The sequence below is a fragment of the Telmatherina bonti genome, assembly GCF_933228915.1.
Source record: "Telmatherina bonti genome assembly, chromosome: 24".
Classification (NCBI taxonomy): Eukaryota; Metazoa; Chordata; class Actinopteri; order Atheriniformes; family Telmatherinidae; genus Telmatherina; species Telmatherina bonti.
In genome coordinates this window covers 6,015,602-6,038,788 of record NC_136633.1, presented here as the reverse complement: position 1 = coordinate 6,038,788, position 23,187 = coordinate 6,015,602, and the positions used below count along the sequence as shown (strand labels likewise).

The 23,187-nt window shown below is 47.3% G+C and overlaps 1 protein-coding gene across 1 annotated transcript in view; it reads right to left on the bottom strand.

Moving 5' to 3' along the window:
- The window catches only part of xdh (xanthine dehydrogenase), a gene marked incomplete at both ends in the record, with an annotated part of 22,071 nt that extends 771 nt beyond the window's left edge, over nt 1-21,300 (bottom strand). The window contains 37 exons of the mRNA XM_079263856.1: nt 281-448; nt 531-719; nt 815-880; nt 1,232-1,346; nt 1,427-1,479; nt 2,306-2,509; nt 2,999-3,094; nt 3,202-3,283; nt 4,294-4,439; nt 4,516-4,707; nt 4,796-4,882; nt 4,988-5,075; nt 5,153-5,286; nt 5,354-5,478; nt 5,556-5,652; nt 5,742-5,861; nt 5,940-6,063; nt 6,140-6,309; nt 6,387-6,476; nt 6,554-6,716; nt 6,786-6,970; nt 7,486-7,595; nt 7,885-7,978; nt 9,939-10,090; nt 10,231-10,323; nt 10,393-10,537; nt 15,722-15,802; nt 15,874-15,966; nt 16,046-16,107; nt 16,172-16,298; nt 16,363-16,471; nt 16,603-16,699; nt 19,287-19,344; nt 19,916-20,211; nt 20,333-20,428; nt 20,869-20,932; nt 21,187-21,300. Coding sequence (XP_079119982.1) covers nt 281-448; nt 531-719; nt 815-880; nt 1,232-1,346; nt 1,427-1,479; nt 2,306-2,509; nt 2,999-3,094; nt 3,202-3,283; nt 4,294-4,439; nt 4,516-4,707; nt 4,796-4,882; nt 4,988-5,075; nt 5,153-5,286; nt 5,354-5,478; nt 5,556-5,652; nt 5,742-5,861; nt 5,940-6,063; nt 6,140-6,309; nt 6,387-6,476; nt 6,554-6,716; nt 6,786-6,970; nt 7,486-7,595; nt 7,885-7,978; nt 9,939-10,090; nt 10,231-10,323; nt 10,393-10,537; nt 15,722-15,802; nt 15,874-15,966; nt 16,046-16,107; nt 16,172-16,298; nt 16,363-16,471; nt 16,603-16,699; nt 19,287-19,344; nt 19,916-20,211; nt 20,333-20,428; nt 20,869-20,932; nt 21,187-21,300 — 4,485 coding nt within the window. The remainder of the gene's footprint in view (nt 1-280; nt 449-530; nt 720-814; nt 881-1,231; nt 1,347-1,426; nt 1,480-2,305; nt 2,510-2,998; nt 3,095-3,201; nt 3,284-4,293; nt 4,440-4,515; nt 4,708-4,795; nt 4,883-4,987; nt 5,076-5,152; nt 5,287-5,353; nt 5,479-5,555; nt 5,653-5,741; nt 5,862-5,939; nt 6,064-6,139; nt 6,310-6,386; nt 6,477-6,553; nt 6,717-6,785; nt 6,971-7,485; nt 7,596-7,884; nt 7,979-9,938; nt 10,091-10,230; nt 10,324-10,392; nt 10,538-15,721; nt 15,803-15,873; nt 15,967-16,045; nt 16,108-16,171; nt 16,299-16,362; nt 16,472-16,602; nt 16,700-19,286; nt 19,345-19,915; nt 20,212-20,332; nt 20,429-20,868; nt 20,933-21,186) is intronic.
- Between the last annotated feature and the right edge of the window lie 1,887 nt (nt 21,301-23,187).

The following is a 23,187-nucleotide window of genomic DNA, read 5'->3' as shown; positions in this document are numbered from 1 at the left end:
AATCTATTGTTGTTGCATTGTTTACTTGTGGTGAACAAACCATTTTCAGTCCTGGCCAATCAATGAGCAAGATGGTTTTCTTTCTTTCTGATCAGCGATTGTTTTGGGGAATATCGTCTCCTAGCAAGCAGCAGCTGCAACGGGTTTCAGTGAATGGGTTTCCAAAGTTTCCAAAGCCAAGTGCCTCTTTAAAGAGCATAATGAATCCCAACAAGCTGTTGGGTTAGGAGGATTGTTTTCTCTGTGAAAATGGACCCTACAAACACTGCAGTCTACCTACCAGTTTGGTAAAACGGTCGGTGCAGGCATTGCGGATCCTTTCAGCAGAGGCGGGACTGTCCAGCCTGAATGGTCCTGTGATGCCGGACTCTGCTCGGGCAGCGCTGATGGCATCCTTAATGGCGTAGAACACAGACGATGCCAGGAAGAGAGGAGGTTCACCCACAGCCTGGTGAGGAGAAAACCTTCCAGTCTTTCTTGGTTCATGAGCTATGATGCTTACACTGATGCCTGCGAGCCAACCAGGTTACCTTAGAGGCAAAGATGGCCTTGTCGTTGGGGGCATCACGAAGTAGTGAGACGGTGAGCTGAGTGGGAATGTCCCCGAAAGCTGGGATCTTGTAGGAACCAGGACCCCGAGTAAGGAGGACACCCTGGGGTGAATAATGGAGCTCCTCCAGGGTGAAAAGGCCCAGACCTTGCATGAAAGCCCCCTCCACCTACGAAAAACAGAAGTACTTTAGATCTGAGGGGGTGAAAGGTGATACTAAAGCTCCAAACTGTTTCCTGTTTATAACTGTCACAGCTGGCTCACCTGTCCAATGTCAATTGCTGGGTTGAGGCTGTGGCCAACGTCCATCACTATTGTGGTGCTCAAGTTCTGCAGCACAAAACAAAACTTGTCTGAATACTTTATGGCAGGGGAAACATTGATTTTCACACAGTTTTTATGTCAGTCACAGTTTCAGTGTGGTATAGTATGTTTATAATACAAAAATCATGTTTAAAGAGGGTTGTAGAAAAGTAAAACATTGAAGCAGGTGCAATGGAACTTTAGCCCAAGTTGTTGTAAAGCTCATACAAATTGTATGCGTAACAAATATACCAGGGGACTTAATACCGATCCTTGTGGAGCACCTTTCTCAAAATTTTGACTTTAAGGTAAAAAAAAAAAAAACTAAAGAACTTTTTTTCTGTTTTCACCACATCTCTGGTTTCATTTTGTGCAGACCTTGTGGGCCCCAGTCAGACAGTCGATCTCCACCTCTGAACAGGATACCCCATAGCTGTAGTAGTTGAACACTCTGCCGGAGTTTGTATCAAAACTGTAACCAATATCTGGAGTCCTGGTGAGGCACAAGAAACCTGTTAAACATCCTCCATTTGCTTTTATATGAAGATCAGCAGAGTCGTACATTAAACTTACTTGTAAAAGCCATTTGCACTGAGGTTGACTCTGTCGAAGTATGCTGCCTTTACCTATAGAGCATAAATAGGAACAATTACAACCCTTCAAAGCAGGAACGTCAGTGAAAACATAAATCAAAGTCAATTAAAACTTATATTACATAATGTACTTATATTACATGTACATAAACAGTGTTCAAACATCATATTTTATGGTATAAGAGAACTTCTGTAATGTCACCCATAGGTTTCTGAGATTCTGAGTTGAAACTTAGTAGGAGGTTTTCACCGTTGCCATCTTGGCAACGTCCAGCACACCGTTGATCCCAGAAATTTAAAAAATGGGCAAAGAAGTAGAGCTGAGAGGGAGGCTGTGAGCGTGGGGGTGGATGATTGACATCGATCAAGCTCTGACCTGCCTGTAGCCATCAGCTAACTGTTCACAGCTGGAGCTAGCGGAAGATAAGCAGCTAGTGGAGGTAGGTGGGCTAAAGCTAAGTCATGATGGTAACCAGCTACATTCTGGCTTCTTGCAGTGGGATTTTGGGTATCTGTCAATCAACTGGACACGCCCCCAGTTATGCAGAATTTTGAGATTAAATTACATCTAAACAAATGATAAAAAAGATTCCACGATTGTCAGGAAGGTAACCCAGGCCTATTAAATCTAAAATCTACGTTAATTTCTGCTGTAAACATGTTTATTTCTGCTGTAAACATGTTCATTTCTTCTCTGAAGTTTGTCTTTTTAACATGGGAGTCTATGGGGATTTGCTCTGTTTTGGAGCCCCGAGTGGATGAAGGGGGAACTGCATTTTTTGGCACTTCTGCATAAGTTTCACTTTTGTTCAACTGAAGTTGCTGCTTGGTTCCAGCTAATGTTGTTAAACCAACTCACCCAGTCCTCCCATGATCCTTTGGGGTTCTTGGTTTTGTATGGTTCTAGGCGCTTCAGCAGGGTTTCACAGGCATTCTGGACAGCTGCTCCGTTGAGGTCGGAGGAAGCGGAGGCTGCTGTTGGGCTGGCGTTGGGCACCGTGTTGGTGCTGGTCTCTGTGATGTGGATCTTTGAACAGGGGATTCCCAGAACCCTGCTGGCAACCTGGAAAAGGTTAACATGAAATTCAATGTGTATGCTGATGATGCAGTTTTCTACATGGAAATAAAATTAAGCTTCTCTCCATAAATTTACCCACTGATATGCCCGTATGTTGGATTTATTTACAGGTTTATTCATGTCAGTTTGACTCAGCAAACTTAACAGGGTTTAGAGTCTTTTCTTTGTTTTTTACCATTTCAGGTTTTCCACATTTGATCATATATATGTCTTAATGAGAGCCAAGTTGTTTTTCCTCAATATTAAATATAGTTCCCACAACAACAAAACAGAAACAGGAAGCGGAATTTTATTTAGAAATCCAAATGATCTCATTTTTATGTATATTTTCTTTTCTAAAGCTCTAAATCTTATGGCTGAATGTATGCCGGCCACAGGAATGTCATGTTTCTGCCTTTTTTAACTAAAATCAACAACTGCAAATACCTCTTTCACAACTGGAAAATAAACAACATGTAGAAATTTGTCCCGTACCTGGACCATCTTGGTGTGGAGTCCCTGTCCCATCTCAGTCCCTCCGTGAGTCAACAACACAGAGCCGTCAGTGTAGATGTGAGCCAGAGCACCAGCCTGGAGATAAAGCAAATTTTATGTCAAATATATTTCTATCAAAATCTCTTCATTCTAAGTAAAAAACTTCCTGGACTTTAATAAGCTCATGGGTTGTTGGACCAGACCTGGTTGAGGAAGGTGGCCGTGAAGCTAATGCCAAACTTGGTGGGGACGACAGCAAGTCCTCGTTTGGTCCATTGATTTTGTCTGAGGAGAAGACAAAGAGTTCATCATCCTGTCAGTTCATTTTCACCTTACATATGTAGGTTGGTATTTACTCTGTTTATGAGGTGAATGCATTGCAGTTTTATTTATTTTTTTGGGAGAGGTCATTTTACAGTCTTGTGTGAATTATTAGAACTTGCAGACAAAGTGCCAGATTATATACGTTGTTTTATGTTAAATTTTTGTGACAGCCCCATGGGGTTGGTTTGGTTTGTTTTTCCCTTCCCCACACCTTTTACTTGATGTGTTTTTCCTTTTCAGAGATGCGGGTGGAGCCAACGAGGAGCACCTGGCCAGTCCTCCATGCCATAACTGTAGCCTGATGGTCCCCTTTCTTCCTCCCTTCCTGCTGTCCCTCTCCTTTTGGTTTTATTGGGCATGTTGTGATGTTTAATAAGTTATGTTTTCTTTCTGGTTGTTACTCTGCTGCATACCGCTACTTATAGCTTCTGAGCCAGATCATGACATTTTATAAATGTAAATCATCTTTTATTAATCTATAGTTTTAATATTGTTTATGCTTAATTTATCCACCATTATAGTTTATTATTGTTTTAGAAGCCTTTAATTTTTTGTCCAAGTATTGATATTTTTAGGTTTTATTTATGTTTCATAGTGTCTTTTCGAGACATAATGTAAACTATACATACACTCCTTTGAGGAGCAATAATTTCTTTATATCCAAATCAGTATAGTTGAAAAAGCGCTACAATGGTATCATATATATCACATATAAAACTTTTAATATCTCCCATCTCTAGGTCCAGGTGAGTTAAAAACTCTCTGAGCATGAATTTTGTTTCCTTTTCACGAATCCATTTAGGACTTTAAATCAGCCCATATTACATATGAAGAGCTAGGACCTGACAACGGCACATCATCACATAAAATTTCTCTCTGGGAAAATATATTAATTTAACTTTATAGTTGACCCATCCAAAACTACAAACTGCAGCAACACCTGCTCAGAAACTTTAGTCTGGTTGTTTCACCTGTTGTAGAGGTCAACAGCAGCTCTGCGTTGTTCGTAACCCGATCGTGACAGACATTCATCCCAGCAGCGGTCCAAGGTGAGCCCATGCAGGACCTGGTTGTAGGGTGTAGAGTCACCCTCCATGTACAGGTTCAACCGACGCACCTGAGCACAGAGTCACTGGTTGGCTGCTGCTCATCCGACTGGGTTCAACAGTTTACAACTTTTGTTGCTAACAAACCTCCTCAGTGGAGCGGCCGAGGCTCTGAGCAACGTCGGTAATCCAACTCTCTGCTACCATCATGCCTTGAGGCCCTCCAAAGCCTCTGAAGGCGGTGTTTGATGGCAGGTTGGTGCGGCAGAAGAAGCCTTGACCGCGAACATTTGGCACTTTGTATGAGTTCTCCATGTGAAACAGAGCACGCTCCACGATCTGGACGAGCACATGTGTGACAACAAAGCATCATCAGCGTACGGTGTAACACCACAAAGGAGAATCATGGTTGTATCATGATACTCACTGCAAGAGAGAGGTCCATGGAGTTTCCAGCATTACTGTAATATGAGACGTCCAGGGCCACAATCTTACCAGTGTTTAGAAAACCAACCTGCAGCAGGAGACCGTAAGAGAGGTGAAACCTCAACCAGTTGACAAAGAAGAGCATTCATCAGGAGACGCTGCTGCTTAGTTCCAGCAGAAGGAGCCATCTTACCTTGTATTTCCCATAGAAGGGATGTCTTCCTCCAGTTATCAGCATGTCCTCGTCTCTGTCCAGCATACACCTGATGGGCCTCTTTAGCCTGAAACACAAATATGTTATGTTGCCGTTATACTTTTTACAGATTAGAGGTTTAAAGAACATAACTCATTCACATACTTGTTTGCTGCCACGGCGACCACAGTAGACAACAAAGTGGACCGACTTTCCTTCCCTCCGAAACCTCCTCCCATCCTCTTTACCCGAACAACCACCCTGTTAGCCGGGACACCCAGAGCCCTCGCCACCTGAGACTGAACGGAACAGAAATTCTTTATACTGCGACATACTTACAGTAATGTGCATGTGTAGTGTTTTTACCTGCGTATCAGCCGTGGATTGAGTGGAAACAAAGAGCTCCATCTCACCATCTTCTCCTCTGGGAGCAGCCAGAGTTACGTTTGTCTCCAGGTAGAAATGCTCCTGACCTCCTATATGCATCGCACCTGAATGACCGACCAGAAGTAATTACTACCTGATCATTTGCATCAGAAGGGATTCTGATACGTGGAGATGGTCCTACCCTCCAGGATGTGGTCAGCCAGTTTAAACCCTGCCTCCAGGTCTCCGCTCTGGATGGTTCTGATTGGCTGGTAGAAGGATTGAGCAGCAATGGCCTCCTGCCAATCAAACCAATGGAATGTAAGTATCTGTCAGGGATTAACCGGCTCCAACTAGTTTGCGGCTGTTCAGGCCTTTATTGCATCACCTGGATGGTGATGATTGGTTTCAGCTCTTCATACTGGATCCTCACAGCTTTGGCAGCTCTCTGAGCATGAAGCTGAGTGTCGGCAACTACGGCACCAATGATATGACCCACACAGGTCACCTGCACAAAGGACAAGCCCCATCACCATCAGTTCTGAATCACACAGAGATACCTGACTGGCTGGACTAAAAAGGACACCTTTCCATCTGCTAGGATGCTCTGGTCCTGTTTGACTCCGCTGTTGTTACTTCCCGGGATATCGTTAGCGAACAAGCAGCAGACAACGCCGGGCATGCGCTCAGCAGCTGATATATCCACAGACCTGCAGAACACACACACCAGGTGAGACCAGTCAGCTGTGGCGGATGTGATACAGGTGTGTGCAGCGCAGGTCTTACAGTATTCGAGCATGGGCTTTGGTGCTTGTGATGACAGCCAGGTAGAGCTCGTTCTCATACAGCGGCACGTCGTCGCAGTAAACTGCCTCCCCTGTGGCCTGCTTCATGGCTGACAGGTGCATCATGGGACGACCCACCACATCGTCCTGGTTCTGCCCTTCTGGCACCGCCTAGAAGAGGAGCGAAGAATTAACCTGGATGGTCAGGTGGATTGTTTCCTGCCTTACAGGAGCCACGTCTTCCGTACCTGGTAGATCTGAATGCTGGATGGCGTCTCTGGATGGTAAATTTCTGTGGCGCTCGCACACTGAGAGGTAACCTCCGGCACATTCACCCCCTGTAGGACAAACAAGTCTGGTTTTTCCCCATCGATGATCAATCAGGTTTAGTTCAGATGAAACAGGAAACACAAACCTGCAGTCTGAGCTTCTGCAATACCGTCAGGTAGAACTTGTAGAAGAGACTGAGGGTCAGTGTTTGCCGGTACGTCACCATGCCGCCCGGTGCCGAGGGGTCAAGGGTCATCTCCTCAGCCAATGAAGAGCAAGCCTCCTGCAGAAGCTCCTCCCCCCATGACCTGCATGAACCCACAGTTACACTACATTCTCCCCTGCTTCTGTCCTTTCATCCTAACCCCAGTCATTACCGTCCCAGCAGTCTGCTCGCCGTCTTCTTGGCCATCACCGTAGTCACTGCCATGCCACCGTAACTCAACCTTAAGTCTGCGACGATATCTGTCCCAGGAGTGAAGGTGACACTCATCGCCGCCGTAACGATGCTGATGTCATCCTCACGACGAGGAGACTGTTTGAAGGCGGAGAAAAACTGAGTCTGGGGAAGGAAAATGGAGTTAGCGGCGTTGCTAGGTGACTCCCAGACACTGCTGATCTGCATCAATAAGAGACAGTGGGTGTTGTCGCTGCTGAGCTTTTCCGAAGTGTCTCAGCATTCAGAAAACATAGCAAGGTGCCACAAAACTGACAATGGATTCTACATGTGAAGCCTACATGTTTGTCAATGGTTGCTATGAGACAGGTGGGGTTTTGGAGATCACCGGTCGTGGCTGCCACATTTAACGGCAAATTAATGAAACAACCTGGTGACTGACAAAGGTTGCTAAATGATAAATACAGCTCTAGTGGTTGCTTTGTGTTTATTCATGCCGGTTGCTAGGTGTAACGATGAGTTAATAACATAAAACACGTTGATGGTGGTTGCTAGGTCACAGGCTGGGCTTTTCGATTATTCACTGGGGTTGTAGGTCAGATGATTGACCAGTATTTAGATGTGATTCGCTGTAGTAAACTGGTCGCTGGCAACCGTTGCCGGGGTGATGCTTGACCTACCTTCTTGCTGTAAGGGATGTGTATGGAGAGCAGGATCTCTTGGGGTCGCAGAAGCGTCTTCCTGTAACCCGTGAAGAAACCTTCATCCATCTGAACCACGCGACTGCCATCTGATGGACCGAGAGGTCAAAGGTCATGTGTTGGTGAAAAAAAACACATTCAGGAAACAAAGACCTGAAAATAAGAGCTGAAAATTCTGTCATATTAACAACTTTCAGCAGCAGCTGTGCTTTAACACACATAACACACACCTTGACTGACTCACAGTTTGGACTTTAGACTTTAGATTACACCTGTAAATAAACACGCCACAGCTGTGTGCTTTGAGCTCCAGACTGTATCATGACGTAACATTCAGACATGCAGACTTGTAGCTAAATTCTGAATGAAGAGACGTACCCTTGTCCATCAGAGTGAGTTTGCAGCCTGCGGCCAGAAAGACAGGGTTGAGGTCTGATATGGGACTGGCAGTCATGATGTTTCCACCCACAGCCTGAAAACACAACAATAACTAATTATACAAATAGAACTTAATGTTATCATGAGGAAGTCTTATAATGGTCACCAAATCTGAGCTGAACTAGATCAGAGTACCAATGTACCTCTTCAGTAATATTCCCTCTCCCAGCCCTGAGTACAACATCTGACTCTGTCTTTTAGGAGGTTTTCACATTAAAAGGCTAAATTCAATCATAAAATTCATAGTAATGAGCCACAGGCTTAGGCTCCAGTGTTACACAATAAGATTATCAAATAAGAGTGAATACATTCCTTGGTCACCTTCAGGTTTCTGTTTTTGGAGACTGTGTCAGGTTCATTCATCTAATCTATACTAGTTCTATACATCTCTGTCTTTACAAGTCCTAAAAAGATGGGACGCTGTGGAAAATGTAAAAAGAAGAAAAAGATTTTAATTATTTAAACATCTAATAAACCCATATTTCATTCTCAAAATATGAGAAATTTACTCATTTGATGAAAAACATGAGCTGATTGTGAATCTGATGGGAGCAAAACATATATGTAAATAGTAGTTTGAGGGTTATGTTTGGCATTGTTAGCATCTGTTAGCGTGTGTAAAAAGGAGTTACAGGGTGATGTTTAGCATTGTTGGCATCTGTGAACGTGTTTAAAAAGTTGTTACACAGTAATGTTTAGCATCATTAGCAGCTTTTAGCATGTATAATTCCAAGGTGATGTTTAGCATTGTTAGCAGCTGTTAGCGTATATAAAAAGAAGTTACAGGGTGATAATTAGCATTGTTAGCAGCTGTTAGGGTGTGTAAAAAGTACTTCCAGGGTGATGTTTAGCATCATTAGCAGCTTTTAGCATGTGTAATTCCAAGCTGCATTGTTAGAAGCTTTTAGTGTATGTAAAAAGAAGTTACAGGGTGATATGTAGCATAGTTAGCAGCTGTTAGCGTGTGTAAAAAGTAGTTCGATGGTGATGTGTAGCATAGAACGTGACCAGATTCTGGAGGTTGAGAACAGGAATGTTGTCCTTTTCTGGGCTGATTCAGGATTCTAGCTGCTCTGCAGTCCTAGATCTTGGTTGCTGGATTTTTGCTTTCATGCTGGAGCATCATGAAAACAGAAATCAAGCAACAGAGGACATCTAGTTTTGACCTTTGGCCTTCTCCTTGTGTACAGAGATTCCACCTGATTCTCTGCATCTTTTGATGATAATATTTACTGTAGATAGTTGAAGTTCTAAGTCTTTACAATTTTTCTTAAATTGTTCCATGTTGTTTACGCCCAGTTTGTCTCAGATTGCTGAAGCTCTGTCAATCTTTACATGAGATAGACTCTGAAATGCTCCCGTTGTACTTCATGTTACTGACCTGTTGATAATTAACCTAATTATTTATCAAAGATCCTCCAGATGTTACTTTTCCAGCCTTTTGTTGCTCCTGTTCCAACTTTTTCCAGATTCACAAACGGTTCATATTTTTCATGAAATAGTAAAAGACTGAAGATGGACTGATGCTACTTTTTTTATTTTACTAAGTAGAAGAACTTACTTTTTATGTGAGTACTAATTTATCCCATTATAGTTCACTGGTAAGGAGTGGACTAGAAGGTCAGATGGGATGACACAGCTAATTGTTTGATGGCTCATCATCTAAATGTAAGCCTGGAAAACCATCTGAATCCCCATAAATAAGGAATATGAAGTGTTTCTGATACCAAAAATCTGTTTCTCTCTATTAGATGAAGCTAAATGTGTTTATTCACGACTACTGACGTGTTGTTTATGTTCTATTTAGAATAAAATTTTACTTGTTTGGTAAAGTTCCCATTTTCCTCCTCCCCTGAGGTCCTCGAACTAGTCACAATCTTTGCTTTTGTTGGAAAAACCCAACTCAACCCTCAACTCCTCAGATGACGTACCAGACATTTGCAAGCATCTTTTATTCCTGTTTAATGGTTCTGAGATCAGCCTTTTAAACTCACTGCTACATTACGGATCTGCAGTCCTGCAAACCATCGCAGCTGCTCCAGGATGGCACGGAAGACTTCAGTCTGGTGAGGAGGAAGGGTCTCCACTGCCTGTCTCAACACCGCCCCCATGTGGCTGAGAGTGCACACTGCACCAAATGTAATACCTGAAGGCAAAGGAGACTTGGGTCGCGCCTTATAGTGTAGAAATATTCTGAAATATTTGTGTTAAATCTTTTGTTTTTGTCAGATCTGTCTGTTTTGGTTTGTTTATTGCAGCGGTGGTGTTGGTGAGAGTGATTCTGACCATCCTCAGTGTGAGTCACAGCGTTCAGCTCGGGGATGAAGGCTGGAGCCAGGATGACCGGGTAAACCATGTTCTTAAACTTCACTTCAATCCCTGCACACACACAGACTGAGTGAATGAGTCCACGCTTGTTCCATGTGTTTTAGGAGAAACAGAACTGACCCACTTCAGTGTTTCCCACCACCACTCGGGCAGCTGGGTGTTTCCACTTCAGATGCAGAAATTCATCCAGGCTGTCAGGCTGCAGCCACGTCGCCCGTTCACCATGGAAACACAGCGAACGTGACGCCTGACCTTTAGACAGATTCTACAGGTGGAGACAGAAGGAGAAAAAGGGGAAAAGGAGGTGAGAAAAGGAGGAAAATTAAACCATTTTCACTGATAAGAATCTCAGTTTCACATGAATTGACATTAATGCAACATTTTCTTGGAATTTTTCTGAAAACACCTTGTTGGAAAAACAACCAGAGTAGCTCTATAGAATTATTTACAACACGCATGAAACTCTGGACAGATTGCTGCATGCCTGCTCTTTACGAGTGTTTGATGTTTAACTTGGTGAGAGCTTTACATTAACTGTGAAATCTCATACCGTCCTGCTACTCTAGTGGAGGCATGCCAATGATTTATACACAGCGAAAGAAAAGGGGGCTTATATCTATCACCTGCTTTGTAAGGTCTACCTGTTCATTAAACAGCCAATCATATGACAGCAATACAATGCATTTAGTTATGCAGACATGGTCAAGACGACTTGCTGAAGTCCAAACTGAGCATCAGAACATTAAAGATCATCTTATTCAGAAGGTCTGAATACGAGAAAATATCCATTTAGCAGTTTGTCTGGACCAGAACGTCTGGTTTATGTCAGAGGAGAATAGACAGACTGGCTGGAGATGATAGAAAGATGATAGAAAAGCACTAGTTTCAACCAAAATTTGCAGAACATCATCTGTAAACAGACTTGAAGCAGATGGTGGAAAACATCATGAAAACATGCCTCCATCTTGCCTCAAAGCAACACTTCAAGCTGCTGCTGGTAGTGTAACGGTTGTGGTGGTGGAGAGTTGCTTTAAAAGTATTCCTGCTGAGCATGTCCATCCCTTTCTGAGCACAGTGTAGCATCTTCTGATGGAAACTTCCAGCAGGATGATGCACCATGTCACAAAGCTCACATCATCTCCACCATGACGATGAGTTCACTGTCCTCCAACGGCTCCACAGTCACCAGATCTACATCCAGCAGAGCAGCTTTGGGATGTGGTGGAACGGGAGATTCTCATGGTGATGAGGTGGAACGAGAGATTCTCATGGTGATGAGGTGGAACGGGAAATTCTCATGGTGATGAGGTGGAACGGGAGATTCTCATCATGATGAGGTGGAACGGGAGATTCTCATGGTGATGAGGTGGAACGGGAGATTCTCATCATGATGAGGTGGAACAGGAGATTCTCATCATGATGAGGTGGAACGGGAGATTCTCATGGTGATGAGGTGGAACGGGAGATTCTCATGGTGATGAAGTGGAACGGGAGATTCTCATGGTGATGAGGTGGAACGGGAGATTCTCATGGTGATGAGGTGGAACGGGAGATTCTCATGGTGATGAGGTGGAACGGGAGATTGTCATCATGATGAGGTGGAACGGGAGATTCTCATGGGGATGAGGTGGAACAGGAGATTCTCATGGTGATGAGGTGGAACGGGAGATTCTCATCATGATGAGATGGAACGGGAGATTCTCATCATGATGAGGTGGAACGGGAGATTCTCATGGTGATGAGGTGGAACAGGAGATTCCCATCATGATGAGGTGGAACAGGAGATTCTCATCATGATGTGGTGGAACGGGAGATTCTCATCATGATGAGGTGGAACGGGAGATTCTAATCATGATGAGGTGGAACGGGAGATTCTCATGGTGATGAGGTGGAACGGGAGATTCTCATGGTGATGAGGTGGAACGGGAGATTCTCATGGTGATGAGGTGGAACGGGAGATTCTTATGGTGATGAGGTGGAACGGGAGATTCTCATCATGATGAGGTGGAACGGGAGATTCTCATGGGGATGAGGTGGAACAGGAGATTCTCATGGTGATGAGGTGGAACGGGAGATTCTCATCATGATGAGATGGAACGGGAGATTCTCATCATGATGTGGTGGAACGGAAGATTCTCATGGTGATGAGGTGGAACAGGAGATTCCCATCATGATGAGGTGGAACAGGAGATTCTCATCATGATGTGGTGGAACGGGAGATTCTCATCATGATGAGGTGGAACGGGAGATTCTCATCGTGATGAGGTGGAACGGGAGATTCTCATGGTGATGAGGTGGAACGGGAGATTCTCATCATGATGAGGTGGAACGGGAGATTCTCATGGTGATGAGGTGGAACGGAAGATTCTCATGGTGATGAGGTGGAACGGGAGATTCTCATGGTGATGAGGTGGAACGGGAGATTCTCATCATGATGAGGTGGAACGGGAGATTCTCATCATGATGAGGTGGAACGGGAGATTCTCATCATGATGAGGTGGAACGGGAGATTCTCATCATGATGAGGTGGAACGGGAGATTCTCATCATGATGAGGTGGAACGGGAGATTCTCATCATGATGAGGTGGAACGGGAGATTCTCATGGTGATGAGGTGGAACAGGAGATTCTCATGGGGATGAGGTGGAACGGGAGATTCTCATGGTGATGAGGTGGAACAGGAGATTCTCATGGGGATGAGGTGGAACGGGAGATTCTCATGGTGATGAGGTGGAACGGGAGATTCTCATGGTGATGAGGTGGAACGGGAGATTCTCATGGTGATGAGGTGGAACGGGAGATTCTCATGGTGATGAGGTGGAACGGGAGATTCTCATCATGATGAGGTGGAACGGGAGATTCTCATCATGATGAGGTGGAACGGGAGATTCTCATGGTGATGAGGTGGAACGGAAGATTCTCATGGTGATGAGGTGGAACGGGAGATTCTCATGGTGATGAGGTGGAACGGAAGATTCTCATGGTGATGAGGTGGAACGGGAGATTCTCATGGTGATGAGGTGGAACGGGAGATTCTCATCATGATGAGGTGGAACGGGAGATTCTCATCATGATGAGGTGGAACGGGAGATTCTCATCATGATGAGGTGGAACGGGAGATTCTCATGGTGATGAGGTGGAACGGAAGATTCTCATGGTGATGAGGTGGAACGGGAGATTCTCATGGTGATGAGGTGGAACGGGAGATTCTCATCATGATGAGGTGGAACGGGAGATTCTCATCATGATGAGGTGGAACGGGAGATTCTCATCATGATGAGGTGGAACGGGAGATTCTCATGGTGATGAGGTGGAACAGGAGATTCTCATGGGGATGAGGTGGAACGGGAGATTCTCATGGTGATGAGGTGGAACAGGAGATTCTCATGGGGATGAGGTGGAACGGGAGATTCTCATGGTGATGAGGTGGAACGGGAGATTCTCATGGTGATGAGGTGGAACGGGAGATTCTCATGGTGATGAGGTGGAACGGGAGATTCTCATGGTGATAAGGTGGAACGGGAGATTCTCATCATGATGAGGTGGAACGGGAGATTCTCATCATGATGAGGTGGAACGGGAGATTCTCATGGTGATGAGGTGGAACGGAAGATTCTCATGGTGATGAGGTGGAACGGGAGATTCTCATGGTGATGAGGTGGAATGGGAGATTCTCATCATGATGAGGTGGAACGGGAGATTCTCATCATGATGAGGTGGAATGGGAGATTCTCATGGTGATGAGGTGGAACGGGAGATTCTCATCATGATGAGGTGGAACGGGAGATTCTCATGGTGATGAGGTGGAACGGGAGATTCTCATGGGGATGAGGTGGAACGGGAGATTCTCATGGTGATGAGGTGGAACGGGAGATTGTCATGGTGATGAGGTGGAACGGAAGATTCTCATGGTGATGAGGTGGAACGGGAGATTCTCATGGTGATGAGGTGGAACGGGAGATTCTCATCATGATGAGGTGGAACGGGAGATTCTCATGGTGATGAGGTGGAACGGGAGATTCTCATGGGGATGAGGTGGAACGGGAGATTCTCATGGTGATGAGGTGGAACGGGAGATTCTCATGGTGATGAGGTGGAACGGAAGATTCTCATGGTGATGAGGTGGAACGGGAGATTCTCATGGTGATGAGGTGGAACGGGAGATTCTCATGGTGATGAGGTGGAATGGGAGATTCTCATCACGATGAGGTGGAACGGGAGATTCTCATCATGATGAGGTGGAACAGGAGATTCTCATCATGATGAGGTGGAACGGGAGATTCTCATCATGATGAGGTGGAACGGGAGATTCTCATGGTGATGAGGTGGAACAGGAGATTTTCATGGTGATGAGGCAGAACGGGAGATTCTCATCATGATGAGGCTGAACGGGAGATTCTCATGGTGATGAGGTGGAACGGGAGATTCTCATCATGATGAGGTGGAACGGGAGATTCTCATGGTGATGAGGTGGAACGCGAGATTCTCATCATGATGAGGTGGAACGGGAGATTCTCATCATGATGAGGTGGAACGGGAGATTCTCATCATGATGAGGTGGAACGGGAGATTCTCATGGTGATGAGGCTGAACGGGAGATTCTCATGGTGATGAGGTGGAACGGGAGATTCTCATCATGATGAGGTGGAACGGGAGATTCTCATGGTGATGAGGTGGAACGCGAGATTCTCATCATGATGAGGTGGAACGGGAGATTCTCATCATGATGAGGTGGAACGGGAGATTCTCATCATGATGAGGTGGAACGGGAGATTCTCATGGTGATGAGGTGGAACAGGAGATTCTCATGGTGATGAGGTGGAACGGGAGATTCTCATGGTGATGAGGTAGAACGGGAGATTCTCATCATGATGAGGTGGAACGGGAGATTCTCATGGTGATGAGGTGGAACGGGAGATTCTCATGGTGATGAGGTGGAACGGGAGATTCTCATCATGATGAGGTGGAACGGGAGATTCTCATCATGATGAGGTGGAACGGGAGATTCTCATGGTGATGAGGTGGAACGGGAGATTCTCATCATGATGAGGTGGAACGGGAGATTCTCATCATGATGAGGTGGAACGGGAGATTCCGACACGTTTTTCTCTTCGTTGTTTGCAGCAGAAGAAGAACACGAGTATCAAGCTGCTGCCTGAAAGTCCTTCAAACACCACAACTGTTGACATCACTCTGTAGACCATCTGCGATTAATCCTGGGATGTAAACACCTTTCTGCACATCAGACAGGATCATTCTGGTTAAATGTCAGCGCATCTACACACCAGACCGGAATAGATTAGTTCCCATGGAAACAGCTGCTCAGAAATCAGGATGATTTCAAGCTGAATGGGGAGAAGTCTCCATGTAAACCTGACTGCTGTCTTTCTCCTATATGGTGCTAATAAACAATGCCTTCATGGTACGTAGCGTTGTTACGGCGTATTTACCATGAGCTCAGGGGGGAAGATGACTTCCTGCGTGGGGTCGTAAGGCGCAAAGTCGGCTGTGTTGAAGAGCCGTCCGGCTTCCTGTTCAACACAAGCAGAATTTAAAGCCAGTAAATGTGAAGTTAAAGGTCTGGATAGGCAGATATGCTCACATCCACGACCTCCTCTAAACCATCAGCGGCTCTGCTCCCGTTGGTCATACAGCAGCCGTTTTCCCGCCCTCTGCCTCCGCAGCAGCCGCCCTCCTGGAGGAGCAAACACAGTTAATCACAACGAAGCATGAGGTTGCTCCTGAAGCCGACTGGACGTGTGGGGGCTCCTCACCACGGTGAAGGTCTTGTACCCCTCCAGGATGGGTCTGTATCCGGTGCAGCGGCACAGATTTCCTGCAGAAAACCACGCCGTTGTAAATGTAGCTCTGACTGGCTGAGTCGAGTCCGGCTCACTTACCCTGGAAGGCCTCCTCCACCTCGGCCATGGTGGGCTTGGGGTTGTTTCTCAGCAGTGCGTACATGGACATGACGATCCCCGGGGTGCAGAAGCCACACTGCGAGCCGTGGGACATGGCGATGCGCTCCTGCATGCCAAAGCCTCGTCAGGACACGTCTATCCACAAACCGGGACTGTTCCGAAGTTTTTACCTGAACGGGGTGCAGCTTCCCGGCCACGCTGCCGATTCCCTCCACCGTTGTCACGGCAACCAGGTGCAGGGCACAGAGGGGGGCGAGGCAGGCGTTGACAGCGTGATGACCGGACAGGGTTAAAGACCAGAACTCATTCATTTCAGTCTGAGGAGATGTCAGATGGAAGCACATGACCGCAGCTCTACGCTTCATCAGCACACACACACACACACACACACACACACGGTGAAAGGATACAGAAGCTGCTTGGTGTGTGGGTGGTATCTGGACAGCATGACGGTGCAAGCGCCACATCCACCTTCAGCACAGCCCAGTTTAGTTCCTGTTAAACCCACTGGCCACACACACACACACACACACACACACACACACACACACACACACACACACACACACAGTGAGAAACCTCTGAATGATTGACAGAGACCGGTCTCGCTCTCGGAAACCTCCACGCTGAGGTCTGATCTTCTTGTGTTTCAGAGCCACAGAAGGAGGTAACCATGGTTACGGGATCAGCTTGGCTCCACCGCTGTGGAAAGTTCATGTTTTCAGTCACTTCGGATAAAGCGCCAGTGTCTTCCTACGGCAGCCGTGGCTTCATTAGCTAAACGCTAAGCAGACATGTGCGGCTACACGCCCCTGGTTCGTCATGTAAACGCTCCACTCAGCGGCAGATCTACGGAAACAGATTCGTCCACAAAAACCAAGAAAAAAACCAGAAGGGAAATAAAAAACCTCTCAGTTTTTCTGTCTGTAGACATGTTGTTACCATTACACAGCTGTTCAACACGCTTACATCTACCTAGAAGTTTGAGTTCACTTTGCTTTACTTCATCTGTTCCACGCCGTCTTTCTACAAGCACAAGTCTAATCCTGCGGGACGTTGTGGACAACATCAATAAAAACAATCATTTGTTGATTCTTCATCTAAATTCAGTTCCGCACACTACAAAACAAACAAGGTTGTCTGAATCTGATGCCTGCAACGAGGACAGGACGTGGTTCTGCAGGGTGTCAGGGTTGGGTATAAAAGTAGCATCACAAACAATCTCAGTCGGCTACAGGACGAGGTTCAACACCGCAACAACAGTTTAACAAGACTTGTCAAAGTTCCCAGTCCTGAACCGTCCTGTACCAGACCCGTCCCACACTGACCCGCCCCACACAGACCCGTCCCACACAGACCCGCCCCACACAGACCCGTCCCACACTGACCCGCCCCACACTGACCCGCCCCACACTGACCCCGTCCCACACTGACCCGTCCCACACTGACCCGTCCCACACTGACCCGTCCCACACTGACCCGTCCCACACAGACCCGTCCCACACTGACCCGCCCCACACTGACCCCGTCCCACACTGACCCGTCCCACACAGACCCGTCCCACACTGACCCGTCCCACACTGACCCGCCCCACACTGACCCCGTCCCACACTGACCCGTCCCACACTGACCCGCCCCACACTGACCCGCCCCACACTGACCCGCCCCACACTGACCCCGTCCCACACTGACCCGTCCCACACTGACCCGCCCCACACTGACCCGCCCCACACTGACCCGTCCCACACTGACCCGCCCCACACTGACCCGCCCCACACTGACCCCGTCCCACACTGACCCGTCCCACACTGACCCGTCCCACACTGACCCGTCCCACACAGACCCCGCCCCACACTGACCCGTCCCACATTGACCCGTCCCACACTGACCCGTCCCACACTGACCCGTCCCACACTGACCCGTCCCACACTGACCCGTCCCACATTGACCCGTCCCACACTGACCCGTCCCACACTGACCTGTCCCACACTGACCCGTCCCACACTGACCCGCCCCACACTGACCTGTCCCACACTGACCCGTCCCACATTGACCCATACCAAACGGTTCTGTACTGTACCAAACCATACCGAACCATCCTGCACTGGATCGAATATTCCTGCCCCATGTTGATCCGCCCCGCACCATATGGTCCTGCACCATACAGAGACGAACTGGACCATACCGTCCCAACTGCCTCTATCTTTTATTTCTGTTTTTCAGACTTTTACAGGGAAGACATCCCGTCACTGTGGACGGGTGGACAGGTGGACAGGGGGCATCAGGGTCAGATAAAAGGATGATAGAAATATAGTTTTTCATCCTCTACATGATGGTGGTGGCTCAGTGGTGGACCTGCTTGTCTTCTGACAGTTCGAGTCCCGCTGCCCGACACCGTACTCTGAGGACCAGAGGTGGAATGTCCTGGTCCAGAAAGTAGAAGTCCTGCCATGTTTCTGGATCTACCTGTACATTTAGAACAGGTGTTTTCACTAACAGGCTCGTTTACCTGGAAAATAAACTCTGCTCATTAAATCCAGCTGGTTTGGTGACTGGTTGGACCAGCTGCCGGACCGGACTTTTACTTTCTGGACCAGGAACTGCTGAGGTCCAAAGCCCAGATAAATGAAGACGGTTGTGTCAGGAAGAATATAAAACATGTGCCAAGTGGACACGTGGACGTGGTCTCCTTCTCGTCGTGGACCAGAAACGTCCGTCTCTGTGAAAACCTGGACGTGGTCACCGTCCCCGTTGGCGAGACTACACCGCCTCCCGGAGGATGGGTCGCCCTGGTAACAGGCTGTTGGTAAACGTCGATTTATTTCTCTCAGATTGGACCAGCTTGGCAGAAAGTCTGTAAAAACGCTGGACTTTGATCAGCTGATCTGAGACGGACGTTTAGCAACACAGAACCAAAGTTTTCCCCAAAACTCATCTGAACAGCAGCTTTCAGCGTCGTCCCGCCTGATGACGCCCCACCGGCGGGTTGACCCCCCCAACATCCCAAGGCAGGGACCCTTCATGTGTTTATAGAGAAGTTGTGATGAAAGAGGGAACATGCTAAAAGCACATGAATATGTTTCTGAAATCTTACATCTTCTCCTCAGATACGTCAGTAAAGTCGTCTCAGGATCAGCGTTCCTCTCGACAATCTGGCAGAATGGAAACAAAACAACATTTAGACACGAGAAAAGGCGGGAAAATGAGACAAACAATAAAACTGAACGTATTGAAGCTGTTTTACAGATGAAGACGCCTCCGACCTGCAGAAACTATTTCTGTTCATTCCTGCTGCACATTTTCCTGTTCAGGTTATATTTAGCATTTATTCAGCCTTTCTCGTCATAAACTCCCGATTCGGTTAAAGATCATGCTAATGCAGGTTAATGTGTTTTATCCACACACAGCGTGACAGCACAGTGTGTGTGTGTGTGAACTCTGAAGCTCTCGTATTCACGTTCATTCTGCATTCTGACACGTTTCATGACTTCCTGCCAACCATTTAATACACATTTTTCTGCTTTTAGCATCAAATCTCTGCGTAACTGATATATTTATAGCTCCTGTTTCTCACATTTTACTGCAGATAAAACCACAGAAGAAGAGTGCTGATCATTTCTGCCGGTTTCGTGTCTGTCATGGTCTAAGCAGTGAACATGCAGCGACATGACGCTTCTGGATTTCACCCAACACACAGATTCCACTAAAACGGATTATTTTTACCTTCTTTCCGTTGACAAAGAAGATGAGCTCATTAGAGGCAGACCGGCTCCGGGTTTCAGCCCCGTTCAGGTTCTTCAGGGATTCCTGGGTCCCCTCCATGCTGCTGGGCTGGTGGTGGTCCTTCTGGACTCTGGGCTGGTTCCTACAGTTTCCCTCAGACAGTGGCGTTGGGGCGGCGTTGGGGCGGCGTTGGGGTGGCGTTGGGGCGGCGTTGGGGCGGCGTTGGGGTGGCGTTGGGGCGGCGTTGGGGCGGCGTTGGGGTGGCGGCGTTCCTCTGGGAGCAGGCAGCAGCTGAGCTGGTGACGTCCAGGACAGATGAACTACAGTTACAGCGCCGACCTTCGATCATAACGTTATGATACGCCTCTTCAGGCTAATTATTCACAACCTGGCTTCAGCCTGCAGGTCAAAGGTCACCCAGCAGTACAGTAGCGATTAGGTAACGGGGCTTTGCACCGTCGAAGACTTTATAGTTCCTCTGAATCAGGAAGGTGCGTATGAGCGGAGGCGACTCTGTTCCGAGAACAGACCTTGGAAAGCAGCGGGACTCTCTCACCAACCTCTGAACGAAGCCGAGAGTCTGATCTGATTTATTTATTTACACATCGCGGTAATGTAAGGACAGAGCAGCGAGACCCGGGCAAAGGGCCCCGTTTTCTCTCTGGGTTTGCCTTTTAGCCGAGTTCCATACCTCTCCTCTTGCTCCCAAACACACACACACACACACACACACACACACACACACACACACACACACACACACACACACACACACACACACACACACACACACACTCACACTCAAAGGCCACATTGAAATCCACATTTTCCTGGACAGCCTTCACACTCTGCTCATGATATTTGAATGTATTTGTCTTCACAACCAGCCGCCTGCTTTCCACTCTAAACCAGTTTCATCTGGACTCTGTGAGTCCTCCAAAGTTCAGTCGAACCTCGAACTGTTTTCTGACCTGAAGTGACTCCGACTGCACAGCTTTGCTCCTCCGCAGCATCAACCTGACGCAACGAGGCAGCGCGTCACGCAGCTCTGCTGCATCTGGACGCAGACTGACCATGCAAGGCCTTCCCAACCAGCTGTCCCTGGACCCTTTAAGGTCGGGGTGTCAAACTCCTCGAGGTCCAACAGGTGTTTGTTGTTTCCCTGCTCCAACACAGCTAATTCAAACCGAATAGATCCAGCAGCTTCTTGTCATTTATGAATGTTGGTCAGGTGTGTTGGAGCATGGAGACAACAAAAACCTGCAGGATACCGGCCCTCCAGGACCGGAGTTCGACACCTCTGCTTTAAGGGGTCCTGCAAAGAGCACAGGGGGTCCCACAGGCTTCAGCTGTTCAGGGCCAGTGGGACTGAATGAAGACCACATGATACACCATGAGGTGTGTTTGCTTGAGTTTTTAATCATGTGTGTTTCTCAGGAGCATAAAAACTGCATCGTGTCATTAATGAGACATGTCTGAGAGATGCCTCGATGCAGATGGTTCTCCTTGTTTTCATCATCAGTTGCATGAAGGGGGTCTCCAGGGAAAGGTTGGGAACCAACTGTGTTAAACTGTACAATAAAGACAATGCAGGCAGCAGGGATAGTAAAGACATGAACCAGCGCAGTAGCAGATAATCTTCATATCTGATGATGAAACAGAGACATTTTGTTTCCATCAATGCTGAAAAGTAACATCTGCTCCCATCCAGACAACGTCTTGCAGATTTCATCATGCTGGACCACATCCTGCATCATCCCAGCAGCATGGTGGAACAGGAGAACTGGTCTGCTGCAGCCCAGACCTTTCACCAGTACAAAACATCTGGAAATCCAGTAACAAGGTTCAGGACTTTCAGAATCTGCTCATATGTGCATGAAATGTCTCGATTTAAACATCAGATATGTTGTTCATGTTCTGGGATGAAACAGATTTCACACAAAGTCCCGACTGTTTAAATCCATACATGAAATTATCCTGATCACTGAGATAAAACTGCCTGAACTGGAAATAAAATCTGATAAATCAGTTTCCATTGATAATGTTTAGTGATGTGTGATTGGGTCAAAGAATAGTTTTCCTGAAGTGTTGTAGCGCATGTTGTTCTGAATTGGATTGCTGTGTATTGTTTTGAATTGTGTGCTGCCACCAATCCTTCCTGAGGCCCATCAGCTAATTCATGAGCAGGAACAGCTGTGCACATCTGGGCATTACCTAAGTGGAGCCACAGGTGTGGCTGGGAGAAGACGGCGGAGGAACAGAGCCGGGCGCGGATCCAGGATCAATCACACCAGGTTGCAGCCTGGAGAATGGGGAGGGCCTGGATATTGGGTTGGACATCCAACGGGAGTGGTTGGATGTCAAATGGGCGTGGTTAGGGTTAGAGGTATTCCAATCAAAATGTTGATTGTTAGAGAGGTAACTCTCTAACATGCATCCAGCGCACCGAACCCTATCGTCACCCTAACCCTATCGTCACCCTAACCCTATCGTCTCCCTAACCCTATCGTCACCCTAACCCTATCGTCACCCTAACCCTATCGTCTCCCTAACCCTATCGTCACCCTAACCCGATCGTCTACCTAACCATATCGTCTCCCTAACCCTATCGTCTCCCTAACCCTATCGTCACCCTAACCCTATCGTCTCCCTAACCCTATCGTCACCCTATCCCTATCGTCACCCTAACCCTATCGTCACCCTAACCCTATCGTCACCCTAACCCTATCGCCACCCTAACCCTATCGCCACCCTAACCCTATCGTCTCCCTAACCCTATCGTCACCCTAACCCTATCGCCACCCTAACCCTATCGCCACCCTAACCCGATCGTCTCCCTAACCCGATCGTCACCCTAACCCTATCGTCTCCCTAACCCTATCGTCACCCTAACCCTATCGTCACCCTAACCCTATCGCCACCCTAACCCTATCGTCACCCTAACCCTATCGTCTCCCTAACCCGATCGTCACCCTAACCCTATCGTCTCCCTAAGCCTATCGTCTCCCTAAGCCTATCGTCACCCTAACCCTATCGTCTCCCTAACCCTATCGTCACCCTAACCCTATCGCCACCCTAACCCTATCACCACCCTAACCCTATCGTCACCCTAACCCTATCGTCTCCCTAACCCTATCGTCACCCTATCCCTATCGCCACCCTAACCCTATCGTCACCCTAACCCTATCGTCACCCTAACCCTATCGTCTCCCTAAGCCTATCGTCTCCCTAAGCCTATCGTCTCCCTAAGCCTATCGTCACCCTAACCCTGT